General features: G+C 43.0%; 1 protein-coding gene across 17 annotated transcripts in view; it reads right to left on the reverse strand.

Moving 5' to 3' along the window:
• The window catches only part of LOC110506319 (diacylglycerol kinase zeta), a 143289-nt gene that overhangs the window by 6966 nt on the left and 121873 nt on the right, over window positions 1-14450 (reverse strand). For 14 of the 17 annotated variants that reach the window (XM_036963993.1, XM_036963991.1, XM_036963989.1 and 11 more), the window contains 6 exons: window positions 12345-12446; window positions 9745-9858; window positions 8354-8410; window positions 2180-2214; window positions 983-1032; window positions 243-363 (listed from right to left, as the gene is read on the reverse strand). In XM_036963993.1, coding sequence (XP_036819888.1) covers window positions 243-363; window positions 983-1032; window positions 2180-2214; window positions 8354-8410; window positions 9745-9858; window positions 12345-12446 — 479 coding nt within the window. The remainder of the gene's footprint in view (window positions 1-242; window positions 364-982; window positions 1033-2179; window positions 2215-8353; window positions 8411-9744; window positions 9859-12344; window positions 12447-14450) is intronic. The other 3 variants (XM_036963987.1, XM_036963985.1, XM_036963983.1) reach the window with 2 other exon arrangements.

Below are 14450 nucleotides of genomic sequence, written 5' to 3' on the forward strand. Positions count from 1 at the left end.
AGAAAACATATCCTTTTCAAATATTGGAATGTATCATTCGTTGTTGAGCAAGAAAGACTCCATAAACGACAACAAGAGTACACAGAGTGAGATGTACCCGCGCTGTGCGCATGACCCTCAAATATATGGGGGTCACAGACTCAATTTGGGAAATCCCACAGAATTATTCAGTATTGTGAGGGGGGGATATCCTACCTACAGACTTAAATAGAACACATAAATGTGTATTGCCTCGTCCCTACCATTGTCCAGGATGTATTTGACAGTCTCCTTGCTACCAGTGTCCACAGCATAGTGGAGCAGGGTGCATCCTGAGGGGTCCTGCAGTGATAGGTCAGCTCCCAGTTTGTGCAGTTCCTTCAGCTGGGAGAAGAGGGCACATTGTTATGACTGGAGGCGTGGGGAAAGTGACTGCATGTCCAGAGGAATGGGGGAATAGACTGCATTTTTATTCATTGCCGACCAGAGAAATGCTTAACATGAGGTAACGTCATGACAGAAGTGATCATCATTCCCTTGTTGAATGTATCAATTAGTGAGCCTACATTCATTATACAGTATGTACCAGTCAATAGTTTGGACACAGCTATTAGTGGTTTGGTTTTTCTTTAATTTTTACATTGTAGAATAATAGTGAAGACATCAAAACTATGAAATAACACATGTGGAATCATGTAGTAACCTAAAAAAAAGTTTAACAAATCAAAATATATTTTATATTTGAGATTCTTCAAAGTAGCCACCCTTTGCCTTGATGACAGCTTTGCACACTCTTGACATTCACTCAACCAGCATAACCTTTTTGGTTACTACATGATTCCATATGTGTTATTTCATAGTTTTGATGTCTTCGCTACTATTCTACAGTGTAGAAAATAGTAAAAATAAATAAAAACCCTTGAATGAGTAGGTGTGTCCAAACTTTTGACTGGTTCTGTATATGCAGTGTGCATATCCAATGGCCACTGCGGCTCCCACTCACCTTCAGATGGTCTTTGCGCTTCACACATTCAATCAACACTTCCGGTGATACTGTAAGGAGGTATAAGATATGAGAGGAGGTTGTAGATTCAGTAGTCATAACAACAGCAGACCATAATACATGACAGTGTCCTTTGGGGAAAGATCTGAGCAGTGTGCATGAATAGCTCTCTATGGGGCACTTGTTTGTTTGGTTTTAGTACTATATGTACTATATGACTTATGTAAGACTGACAGTCTTGGGAAAGGAACCTCAAACTGAATTGATGAGCAAAAACATTGTCAATCTATTTACTCAGCTAACATGGACAGTAACGAGATCAAGATGCATGTTGCTGCCTTCAGTAGAGGGACAGTATTTAAACACTGGATCATGAAATGTTTTAAATTAACACGGATAATCACATTCGCGCCTGTTGAGTTCTTGGGTTCAGTCTCAATATGGCAAATCCTTGTTGAAAGCACCAAATTGCCCTTTGTAGATTATTTACCCTAATCCACCCATCTGCATGTTTTCCGTCGAGGCAGGAAAACAGTTGGCTCAAAATTCCCCACAGCATTCTCACAAATCTCAGTTAGCCAGCTCTGCAAGTCAAACAGTTGCTACCACGACGTCTGCGTCTGAAGATACAGTATGCTCTAGAATCCTGCTGTCAGAGCTGAACAACCAGAATTAGAATGGGGCTGCTACTGGAAATTTTGTTTTTTTGTCCTTTAGAAAACATCTCGAGAGATGCCAAGTCAGGTCTTGAGAATATATTCTGACTGGGCTCACGCCAGAATCTTCGTGAGGGATGGACTTGAATGCTAATGTGTTTCCTGTGAATTTGAATAATCCTTCACCGCAGCACTCTAGTTCAAATGCTGTGAAATGCATATCTTAAGTGCCAATATAAAAAAAAATGGTGGGGGGTAAAACCCTTCGCATGATGGCAGGTGAACTTCCGGGGGTTTGTTTAAGCAGGGCCACAAAGGCTAAGACATTTTTAGCAACGTCTTGAATCCAGCTCAAAAAAAGCATCAGGCTCTTATCGTTCGACATTATTCATAGAGAAACTTCATTCTGACAGGAATTAGCTGGCGGTGGATTTTAGTTTGTTAAACCTTGATTGTGGGCACCGATTTACCCACATCCACCAAGTTAACGGCGTCAATTTATAATCACCTAGTGCAACAATTCAAAGTGTGTTTGTTTTACCTTTGTCTGTATTGCACAGTGTATTCTTCTCCGACCTGGGGGAGATAGAGAGCAAGACACAATTAAAGCAATACAAAACAAACAGTTCACTAAACAAAATGCTTGTAAAGCCCACCTCTCTACACCCCTTGGGTTTTGATAGCAAACATACATGATAGGAAAAAACCTAAAACAAACCAAATCCCCAAAACAAAATGTCCCAAAAAAAAGACTTGCTTCGGTTGCATGGTTTTGGTTCAGATGGGAGGTGGTGCGGTTAATTAGACAGTCCCCTGATTTGCTGTTTTTCCAGGCATCCCTTGCCTGCCAACTAGCCCAAGGTAAAATATCCCCCCCCCCCCCCCCCCCCCCCACACACACACACACAGCCATGTCAGTAGGGCAGTGTGAGTGGACAGAGAGGCAGCTCTTGGGCCTCCCTGCTGTCACTCCAGGTTATGTTACTGTCTGATCCTGGCTGGGCTGTCTGTTTGCCAGAAGCTAAATCCCCCACACACACTAATCCACTGAGGACTGACACAAGGCTAACATCAAAACGCACACAGGCAGGAACAGTGAAGCTGAGACTGACCGTCCAAGGAGCAGGCCCTGTACTGACCAGGACAAATTATCCTACTGATTGGTCAACCCCACCTCTCTCAGGCTGGCCTTAAGACTGGCTCTTCATCTTTGTTATTAGCACAGAGCAGAAGGCGTAAACAATAATGGGTATGAAAGGTGTGAATATATAAAGAACATTAGAGGGTCAGAGACCATTGTATTAATTGAGAATTTAAAAAACGCTGCTTGAATAGATACTATAACGGTCATCTACCAAATCAAAGCAAACTTTCATTTGTCACACGCGCCCGAATAAAACATGTGTAGACCTTACTGTGAAATGCTTACTATGCTAGCCCCTTAAACAACAGTGCAGTTCAAGAAAGAGTTGACCAAATACAATGAAAATAATGACCAAATGACCAAATAAAAAATAATAAAAAGCTACCGGTACCGAGTCAATGTGCGGGGGTACAAGTTAGTTGAGGTAATTTGTACATGTAGGTAGGGGTGAAGTGACTATGCACAGCAAGTAGCAGCAGTGTAAAAAACAAATGGGGGGAGGGGTGGGGTGGGGGGGTCAATTTAAATCATCCGGTGGCCATTTGATCAATGGCTTGGGGGTAAAAGCTGTTAAGGGACCCATGCCAAATCTTTTCAGTCTACTGAGGGAGAAAAGGTGTTTTTGTGCCATCTTCACGACTGTCATGTGTGTTTGGACCATGATAGTTCATTGGTGATGTGGACACCAAGGAACTTGAAACTCTCGACCCGCTCCACTACAGCCCCGTCGATGTTCATGGGGGCCTGTTCGGCCTGCCTTTTTCCGTAGTCCATGATCAGCTCTTTTGTCTTGCTCACATTGAAAGAGAGGTTGTTGTCCTTGCACCACACTGCCAGGTCTCTGAAGGCCATCTCATCGTTGTCGGTGATCAGGCCTACCACTGTTGTGTCGTCGGCAAACTTAATGATGGTGTTGGAGTCATGTTTGGCCACGCAGTCGTGGGTGAACAGGGAGTACAGGAGGGGACTAAGCACACACCCCTGAGGGGCCCCAGTATTACTACCTGGGGGCAGCCCGTCAGGAAGTCCAAGATCCAGTTGCAGAGGGAGATGTTAAGTCCCAGGGTCCTTAGCTAAGTGAAAGAGTTTTGTGACTACTATGGTGCTGATCGCTGAGCTGTAGTCAATGATCAGCATTCTCACATAGGTTTTCCTTTTGTCCAGGAGGGAAAGGGCAGTGTGGAGTTCGATTGAGATTGCATCATCTGTGGATCTGTTGCGGCGGTATGCGAATTGGAGTGGGTCCCTGGTATCCGGGAGGATGCTGTTGATGTGAGCCATGACCAGCCTTTCAAAGCACTTCTTGGCTACCGGCGTGAGTGCTACGGGGCGGTAATCATTTAGGCAGGTTACCTTCGCTTCCTTGGGCACAGGGATTATGGTGCTCTGCTTGAAACATGTAGGTATTACAGACTCGTTCAGGAAGAGGTTGAAAATGTCAATGAAGACACTTGCCAGTTGGTCTGCGCATGCTTTGAGTACACGTCTTGGTAATCTGTCTGGCCCCGCAGCTTTGTGAATGTTGACCTGTTTAAAGGTCTTACTCACATTGGCTACCGAGAGCGTTATCCCACAGTCATCCAGAACAGCTGGTGCTCTCATGCATGCTTCAGTTTTGCTTGCCTCGAAGCGAGCATAAAAGGCATTTTGCTTGAATGGTAGGCTCGTGTCACTGGTCAGCTTGTGGGTTTCCTTTTGTAGTCCATAATAGTTTTCAAGCCCTGCCACATCCGACGAGCATCAGAGCCGGTGTAGTATGATTCAATCTTAATCCTGTATTGACGCTTTGCTTGTTTGATGGTTCGTCTGAGAGCATAGGGGGATTTTTTGTAAGCGTCCAGATTAGTGTCCCGATCCTTCAAAGCGGCAGCTCTAGCCTTTAGATCGATGTGGATGTTGCCTGTAATCCATGGCTTCTGGTTGGGATATGTACGTACGGTCACTGTGGGGACGACATCATCGATGCACTTATTGATGAAGCCGATGACTGAGGTGGTATACTCCTCAATGAAATTTGATGAATCCCAGAACATATTCCAGTCTGTGCTAGCAAAACTGTCCTGTAGCGTAGCATCCGCGTCATCTGACCACTTCCATACTGCACGAGTCACTGGTACTTCCTGCTTTAGTGTTTGCTTGTAAGCAGGAATCAGGAGGATAGAATTATGGTCAGATTTGCCAAATGGAGGATTAATGGCTAAGCAAGCATTTAGTAAAGCCATACTGATATTAAAAGAGTACGAGATTTGGGTGAATAAACAAAGCATTATTACAATGTTACTAGAATCTTACAAAACAAACCCATCTTGATTTTCAGGTGGATCACTGCTGTAATTGTACTTGTTTGGGAAAATGTTAGTGAATTAGTAAGAAAATCTTCATCAGACAGAGTAGACTCTTTTAGAAAGGGTCTAATCCTGGGCTCTCTAATCCTGTTCCTGTAGAGCTACCCTCGTGTAGGTTTTCACCCCAACCCCAGTTTTAACTTACCTGATTCAGCTGATCAACCAGCTAATTATTAGACTCAGATACGTTAGATAAGCAAAAACCTATAGGACAGTAGCTCTCCAGGAACAGAGTTGGAGAGCCCTGGTCTAATCTATTGGAAACATTGGACTCACCTGGACTTGAAAAATAATTCAATTAGACACAACAGAGCAGATGCTTGCTGTGCAAAGCAACACATTGTGATCATGGTAAATCGGAGGAGAAAATAATCCCTGTAACAAGTCTTTCCCCAAGGTCTGGGAGTCCTATATGTCTGTGGGTTACTAATGTGCCTGCTTTCCCCTGTTAGAGGTAATTATCCACACAGAGCCCACAGTCTCTCTCATCAGCCCAGGAGTCTCCCACAATTACCCAGTCTGTCTCCATCCACTCCTCACTACAAGTCTCACTCCCAAGATAAATCTTTGATCAAAAGAAGGTTGAGCGTCTTGTTAGAGTTGCATATTTAAAACTCTTGACAAAAGGCGGCTGGCTTCCTGTTAGCTGTTACCAGCATACGTCATTGGTCGGGCTGGGAATTTTCCCCCATCACTAGTTATTGGGCTGTTTGACTGTGGAAGAGGCAGACGCCAGCCAGCAAAAGTGGTAGATATGGGTCCAGTGTTCATAAGCTCAGGGGATCATAAGCTCATCATGAAGGGAAGAGCTACTGTGCCAAATTCGATGAAAGTGAGAGTGCCAGTCATGTGGTATTTACATGTAGGCCACGTATTGTCTGTGATACAGTTGATGAAGCAGATAACATGTGTGAAAGATATATCTTAAGAGGAAAGTGTACTTTGATTTAGTAAAACCACACAGTTACACCCACACTTCATGCAAACGTTATGAGTATTCCAGTCTTACGTTACATCAAACTGCATTATCAGTTCCTTTACAGTGCCTGTGACAAACAAAACACTGAGGTTAAAAAAAAAAGAATATATGTTGGTCTGGAAACAAGAGAAGCAGAACACAATCAATAGCAGGCAAAGTATATGTTCAAGCCTTGGGCCCCTGGCAGCAATTTCCTTTGAGAGTGGGAACAAAATATGCAGCTAAGATGTTGGGCAACATCAAGCCCCAAACCACTGGCCTAGCCTCTGTCGCTAATGGATTGTCAGTGTGAGGGAGATCCAGGGCAGATTACACACAGTTTACTGGAATATCTAGCTCACCTCATAATTATAGTGGAGCCCAGCCTCCACAGTCCAGACACATACATCACCACCAACCTGACAGTTATTCGCCAATCACAGGGAGAAGGACTTCAGAAGCTTTTATGTGTGCTCTTCCACAGTAAAACTAATGCCTAGGCATTAGCTCTGGGAATAAACATGACTCTTCAGGTCTCAGGGCAAGGTTACTCATTATGTGATCTCACCCACCACCCCCTTTCCTTTTCCTCGCCACAACGATCCCAGCAGTTGATAGACATCAACTGATCCGCGTCATAGAATCAAGGTTGCCTGCATGACTATAGACCATGTTAATCAACTGAGCTAAAGACAAAGCAACAGGATTGACCTTAAAAGGACACACTGGCAAGATTTACTGCTGTTGAACGGTCAAATTCAAATGAATTATTCTGTTCCAAGCCAACTGGCAGGGCTGCAGCTGGGCAGAAAAGCAGACTCCAAATTGTGGCTTTAAATGGGGGATCATTTTTTCTTATTAGGAAGTGAAAAGCAAGCCATGAGCTGATAACAATTTGTCACCTCGGAGATCGTTAATGCAAACAGTCTGTACATTCCTGTGTAAGTGAGAAAAGACTGCCGGTCTCAGAATGAGGTATAATAGGCAATTAGAGGACCTAGCGGTTCGGTTCAGCACATAGAGCTTTCGAAACGCAAACATTGAGTCAACAATGGCATGGGGATGCCATCTTTTCTTTCCATCGTTAATTTATCAAAGTTTCAGGATGTTTTGATGCATGCTGGACTGTGCGCTCCGGTGTACCTTCTACGGTCCATGCAGCCAAAACACACTCTACAGATAACAACCTCCTTTTCTAGGAGGAACTTGCATTACGCTCAGTTGAGCACTATCATTACAAAATACAGTGAATAAAGAACAGAAATGTGACAGCTTATAACGCCACCTCAGTCGATGTTACATGCTCATTTAAGTGGATTTGTTGAACATAACATCAGAAGAAAAGCTGACAGTGGTTTGCTTTGTATCAAGGCTCAAATACCCTCTCTTTTAAGACTAGCTGATAATTGACTAATTACCCATTCGATATAAAAACAAAGCCCTTGCTAGCATCCTAAGCATTTTACCCGGACATCAAGAAACAAAAAAAGCTCTACATCTCAAATGAATTACGACATTGGAAATAATTATAATTGCACGACAGGGAAGCATAACACAGGAAAATATCTGGCAAGGAAAAGCTACAAAATACATTAATCAGTCTGTTTGGCAGATCATTGAAGTGACAAGCAAAACGTAATATTCTGGGCAATTTCATTCGGCTCCTGTTTGGAGTGGCTTTGCGGTGCTGCACACATGACAGCGTTCAGAAGATGTAACTTCTCATTAGTCATCTCAGTGGACATGGAGAGCATCCATCATGCAAATCTGCCTCCAGACGAGACTCAATCAACAGTGAATTAGCGTCGCTGAAAAACACGAGTGGCAAAACAATGACAGATAATTCATTGTAAAATCAAAATGGGAGGATGTGCCTCTCTCTCTCTCTCTCTCTCTTTCTCTCATATGGTTCCATCAGCAGCTGAATGCCATCCCCACATTCTCACTAGCATCCTGCCAAGCTGGGACGTGAAGGTGATACCATTGTAAGGACAATGGTATCACGTTTTTAAAAATATCCTTCAGAAATTCAGTTTCAAAGATGTGATTCTCTCTCTTCACTGGGATAGTAGTGGACAACATGACATGTCTGGCACATTGCGTTGACGTCTGTGATATTGTATCGACTCCAGACCAAGTCTCTAGTAATCAGAAACGTTGCTAAGTAAATGCATTCTGGTGTGACAGAGTGTGCTACGGGCAGAATCGAGAAAGTGACTTGGTGAAGAGAAAGTAAGTGAATGTGGTGAAAGGGGGCTTTGATCTCACCTCAATGTTGGGTTGAAATCAGCTGCAGTAGTGTTAGACCGATGGATACATCCTGCCCTTTAAGACAACATAAAAAATAATAATGGATGGACCAAAAAAAACTAAACAGATGAGCACAGAAATGATAAATGTGTAAACAGGCAAGATAAACAATAAAAACAGAAACATCTGGAAAGCCTCTACAACCAAATCCTCATTTCGAGAATGTGTTATCGGCATTGAGATGGTACGGTCGAGTTTTTAAGTTCATCAGCTGCAAATGTTTTTTTGAAAATACGAGTTGCGGTATGCAAAACTTACAGCAAGTGCACTTTCACTCAAAGTAATAGTAGGGCTTCACCCTTTAGTTTAATTTTCCAATATTACCTTCATTGTGCCATGGCAAAATGGGATCCAGTGCCTGTATTGTACGTGGTGACGAGCGACCCTGGAGCCTCACGGTCCCGGCCGTTGGCGTGGCCACAATATCAAAGAGCAGCCTAATGTCTATATATTTCATGGCAGATTCAATTAGGAAGGGCAAGTCTGTGGCGGATGCTGTTATACACTCTTTTTCCTCCTTCTCTCTGGCCCCAATATAGGGAGGTTATATAAACAAAGCACGATCGGCACTAAAAACAAGTCCTACAAACCATTCTCAGTTCATAAACATTTAAGAATGGATGACATTATGAAAGCAAAAACTGTTTGTTTTCATGTGCTTGCCAATGAAAAAAAAACGAAAAAAAAACAGCATTTCACTGCTTGTCATCTCTGTTTCACGAGGTGAACCATAACACTTTTCTGAAATGATGGACCGTGACAAATACGTACAACTCCACCGTGAAGAATGCATTTCCTTGCAAAAAAATGGAATGGTACAGTATGGCGCTTTATTGACCCAGTGACACCGCAGAATACGCCATGGAACAAATCCTGGCCTAAGTAGATTTGTACACCTGCATGGAACCATACTCTAACAGTGTCACAGGCAAGACCCTTTTCTAACGTCCGACCCCTTCCTATTCAGTTCAGGCGAGCGTGACAGGAAAGGGAATGGAGGCTACACCGGTTCTGTCCGATAATGAGGGTTGGCTAAATCTCCCCCCAGCCTCATTCTACTCCTGAGCATATCACACCCTGCTAGGGATATGGTCATGGCTTAAAACAGCCCGGCACTGCCGGACCTACACACAATGGAAGTTAAACACGGTGATTAAAGCCCTCTTACAATGGCATAGTGGGAGGCTAGTATGGCTAGCTTCATTGTTTGAATTTCTATGTTAAGTAGCTTCAAAGATAGAAGTGTGTTACAAGAACAAAAATCAAAGCTGTAATGTGTGATTTGGGAGATTGGCAGCTGCCTCTGTTGGGGGGGGGCACCACCCCTGCGTTTTAGTCTCTCTTCTCACCTCGTGAGGGCAGGCTTATTGGACCTGAGGGAGCTGCTGTGTGCCAGTGCCTCCACCACCGAGCTGTCGCTGGATATTCGCTTCCTCTGAGTGGTCTTCTGGAGCTCCGTGATCCTGTGAGAGAGAAGGGGAAGAGAGAGGGGAAGAGAGAGAGAAATAGAGAGAAAAGAGGGAGAGCATGCATAAGAAATGACAAGATGGCCTAGAAGGACATCACACATACAGGACATACATTTTTTTTTATTTTACCTTTATTTAACTAAGTCAGTTAAGAACAAATTCTTATTTTCAATGACGGCCTAGGAACAGTGGGTTAACTGCCTGTTCAGGGGCAGAACGACAGATTTTTACCTTGTCAGCTCAGGGATTTGAACTTGCAACCTTCTGGTTACTAGTCCAACACTCTAACCACTAGGCTACCCTGCCGCCCCAAATTATGGAACGTCAGAGTAGTTAGACCCCCGTTTTTATTCCCGCTGGGTCCTGAAGCGCGGTAAACATTTAGGCCTTTTCTTGTTATAATATTAAAGCTAGGGTACATCAGAGGTGGGCACCGTATATATAACAATAAAGTGTGTTTATATTGCTGGGGGATCTAGTGCAAATACACAACAACAACAAAAATAAGGTACACGCTGTATAGATGAACCCATTGTGGAAGATTGAAACCAGAACATTCCCACCATTGGGAGCAGAGTGAATAAGCAAAAGAGAGCGCTTGTGTATATGAGACAGAATTATAGAATGAAGAAAGAACAAATAAGACGGTTCGAGATACTGTGGAAGATAAGATTTCTCCTAATGGTAGAAAGTTGCAGTTAATGAAGACACGAACATGCAATATAAATGTTCCTGTCATCCAGCGCCCAACAGTACTTGCTTTGAAGCTTATTTTCCCCCACTAAGGTCAAAAGAGTGTTAAAATGATAAAATGGTGTTAAATTGTTAATGCAACCAATAATGGCTTGGTTCTAGTAGGATTGAACGTCTTATATTCCATTCTAACTGAAGAGCTGCAACAAAAGAGCAGTGGGGTGCGGATCATTATTTCAATCACTTGGAGTCTTGTTGTGGAGAGCAATGATCCGAAATACGCTGTGGTGCCTGGGTCTGTCTGTCTACCACCAACCTGCTCCACCTCTCCCACATTCATCACATGAATCTGTCTGACTACCAACCAGGACCAGAGGAACAAAGAGCAGACACCCAGCATACAGGGGAAAGTGTCTGCAATGCTAAAAGAACATGCAAAAGCTGTTCAAATTTTTATGGGTCAAATATTTCGGAATATAGGAGTAGGGATGCTGTTCAGATCAATTGGGGGAAAGTCAGAAACTCACTAAAATAGTGATGCTTTTTCAGGGGGAAAAGTTGATGGGCAGGACTTGAACCAGGGATGTGCAGAGCCTAGAAATGTAGAGATTCTCAGGAGTGAACAGTCTGCACTTGTGTGCAGAGATGTGCACAGCTGCATACACATTACATTGTCTGTTCAAATCGGATTGGGGATTTATGAAATACTGATCATATGACAAACAAAGACGATGAAAGCCTCTGACATCAAATTAATAAAGACTGTTTTCCAAAAGATCTAAAGCTGACATCTTTAACTAATAAAGAAAGATGCACAGCAGGACTAGCTTGTACGTTATTTCCAGGACCGTGGAAGTACTTAAAACAAAGCTTCCATTGTGACAGAGGAAGAGCAGTGAACACAGGAAACGACAATATTATTCGAGAGCATCATGACTCGTGAATGTGTGTTGAGTCATCTAAATCGCTCTTCCCATAGATCTGACCCGAACATAGACCTCATCGATCTCCCCCAAACCCTAAACCTAACCTAGGCTAACCCCATGCTCAGCCGGGCCAATTCCCCATGTCTCGTTTGGAGCTGAACCTACTCTCTGGCAAGCCTGAACCTACTCTCTGACAAGACAATAGCGTCAAATGCCAAATGGATAATCAGATTGGGAGAGAGCACCTCTCACCCCCAATCTCAGTTGTGAAGTTCTATTGTGAGCATGTGTGATTTTCTCCATTTCATGAAGTAAAATAGAATCTTGATTCTAAAGAAGGTGGGAGTGAAACATAAGCAGTGAGGCAGATTGGCACTGTACTCATTCCCAATCCAAAGGGAACGCTGGGTTTTTGCTCATCACCTCCCACATTCATCCTCCTCCACCCATTCCCACCCACACAATCAACTTTGCATTTTAAATCAAACCAATTGCCCTGGCAACACACACATGGCTTACAGAAGCTTCTATTTTCAAATGATTCAAATGTTATATATTGAGGAAAATAAAGCAAAACAGTACACACTTTGTTGTTAAACTGCGTTCTGCCGGTGTAAACCTTATTTTCCATGAGCTTGAATGTGTTCCACCCACAAAGATCTTGGACTTAGTGTGTTGATCACTCTAGAGGCTTATACCAAGGACCCAGAAACCCCTGCTACATCCAAGTAAAAATACAAATACTGCATGGCTATAGGGAGAGACAAATCCATGGGCTGAGTAAACAATCTTGGGAGGACAAGGTAAGTTAAGGAGGAGGGGGAAAGGAGAGGTGAACAGGAAGGAAGGACAGATCGATACCTCTTCCTGACAGGAAAGGGGAAGCCGGAGGGAGAGAAGAAGAAGTGGGATTTCTTGTGTCTGACGGCCATGGCCTCGCTGTCCGATTGGGGGCTGGTGGGACTGATGGTAAGAGGAAAGGGCACAGAGAGGAAGAGGAGTGGATGGAGGAAAAGTAGGGCAGAAGGAAGGGCAGATGGGAGGAAGGAGAGAGAACAGGAACAATTCAGGGATGTTTTACTTTAAAAACATTTTTTTATATATATACAGTTGAAGTCGGAAGTTTACATACACCTTAGCCAAATACATTTAAACTCAGTTTTTCACAATTCCTGACATTTAATCCTAGTGAAAATCCTCTGTTTTAGGTCAGTTAGTATTACCACTTTATTTTAAGAATGTGAAATGTCAGAATAATAGTAGAGAGAATGATTTATTTTAGCTTTTATTTATTTCATCACATACCCAGTGGGTCAGAAGTACACTCAATTAGTATTTGTTAGCATTGCCTTTATGTAAAAATAAAAAACTTGGGTCAAATATTTCAGGTAGCCTTCCACAATAAGTTGGGTGAATTTTGGCCCATTCCTCCTGACAGAGCTGGTGTAACTGAGTCAGGTTTGTAGGCCTCCTTGCTCGCACATGCTTTTTCAGTTCTGCCCACACATTTTCTATAGGATGGCCACTCCAATACCTTGACTTTGTTGTCCTTAGGCCATTTTGCCACAACTTTGGAAGTATGCTTCAGGTCATTGTCCATTTGTTAGACCCATTTGCGACCAAGCTTTAATTTCCTGACTGATGTCTTGAGATGTTGCTTCAATATATCCACATAATTTCCCATCCTCATGATGCCATCTATTTTGTGAAGTGCACCAGTCCCTCCTGCAGCAAAGCACCCCCACAACATGATGCTGCCACCCCCGTGCTTCACGGTAGGGATGGTGTTCTTCGGCTTGCATGCCCCCCCCCCCTTTTTCCTCCAAGCATAACGATGGTCATTATGGCCAAACCGTTCTGTGTTTGTTTCATCAGACCAGAGGACATTTCTCCAAAAAGTACGATATTTATCCCTATGTGCAGTTGCAAACCATAGTCTGGCTTTTTCATGGCGGTTTTGGAGCAGTGGCTTCTTCCTTGCTGAGTGACCTTTCAGGTTATGTCGATATAGGACTCCTTTTCCTGTGGATATAGATACTTTTGTACCGGTTTCCTCCAGCAAGGTCCTTTGCTGTTGTTCTGGGATTGATTTGCACTTTTCGCACCAAAGTACGTTCATCTCTAGGAGACAGAATGCGTCTCCTTCCTGAGCGGTATGACAGCTGCATGGTCCCATGGTGTTTATACTTGCGTACTATTGTTTGTACAGATGAGCGTGGTACCTTCAGGCATTTGGAAATTGCTCCCAAGGATGAACCAGACTTGTGGAGGTCTTGGCTGATTCCTTTAGATTTTCCCATGATGTCAAGCAAAGAGGCACTGAGCTTGAAGGTAGGCCTTGAAATACATCCACAGATACACCTTCAATTGACTCAAATGATGTCAATTAGCTTATCAGAAGCTTCTAAAGCCATGAAATCATTATCTGGAATTTTCCAAGCTGTTTAAAGGCACAATCAACTTAGTGTATGTAAACTTCTGACCCACTGGAATTGTGATACAGTGAATTATAAGTGAAATAATCTGTCTGTAAACAATTGTTGGAAAAATTACTTGTGTCATGCACAAAGTAGATGTCCTAAACGACTTGCCAAAACAATAGTTTGTTAACAAGAAATTTGTGGAGTGGTTGAAAAACTAGTTTTAATGACTCCAACCTAAGTGTATGTAAACTTCCGACTTCAACTGTACATTTAAACTGATCTCTGATTAGGGAAAGGAGGACAAATAAGCCAGGGATCTTCAGAGCCAGTAGCAGGAAGAGTTAAGAAATGGTACAATATCAGTTCAGCAAATGAATTGGTTCTGAAAAAAAAGGATGCAAATAATGTAACAGTTAGGATGTTCTTCGTCTTAAAAATTCCTTTGATAATTTGATACATTGCCAAGAGACTAAGGTGGCATTCATCTATGGCAAATTGCCTCCAACACAGTACAACTTCCAAACATCACTGTCCAGGTGTTCCT

The sequence above is a fragment of the Oncorhynchus mykiss genome, chromosome 26 (genome assembly GCF_013265735.2).
Source record: "Oncorhynchus mykiss isolate Arlee chromosome 26, USDA_OmykA_1.1, whole genome shotgun sequence".
Taxonomy (NCBI): domain Eukaryota; kingdom Metazoa; phylum Chordata; class Actinopteri; order Salmoniformes; family Salmonidae; genus Oncorhynchus; species Oncorhynchus mykiss.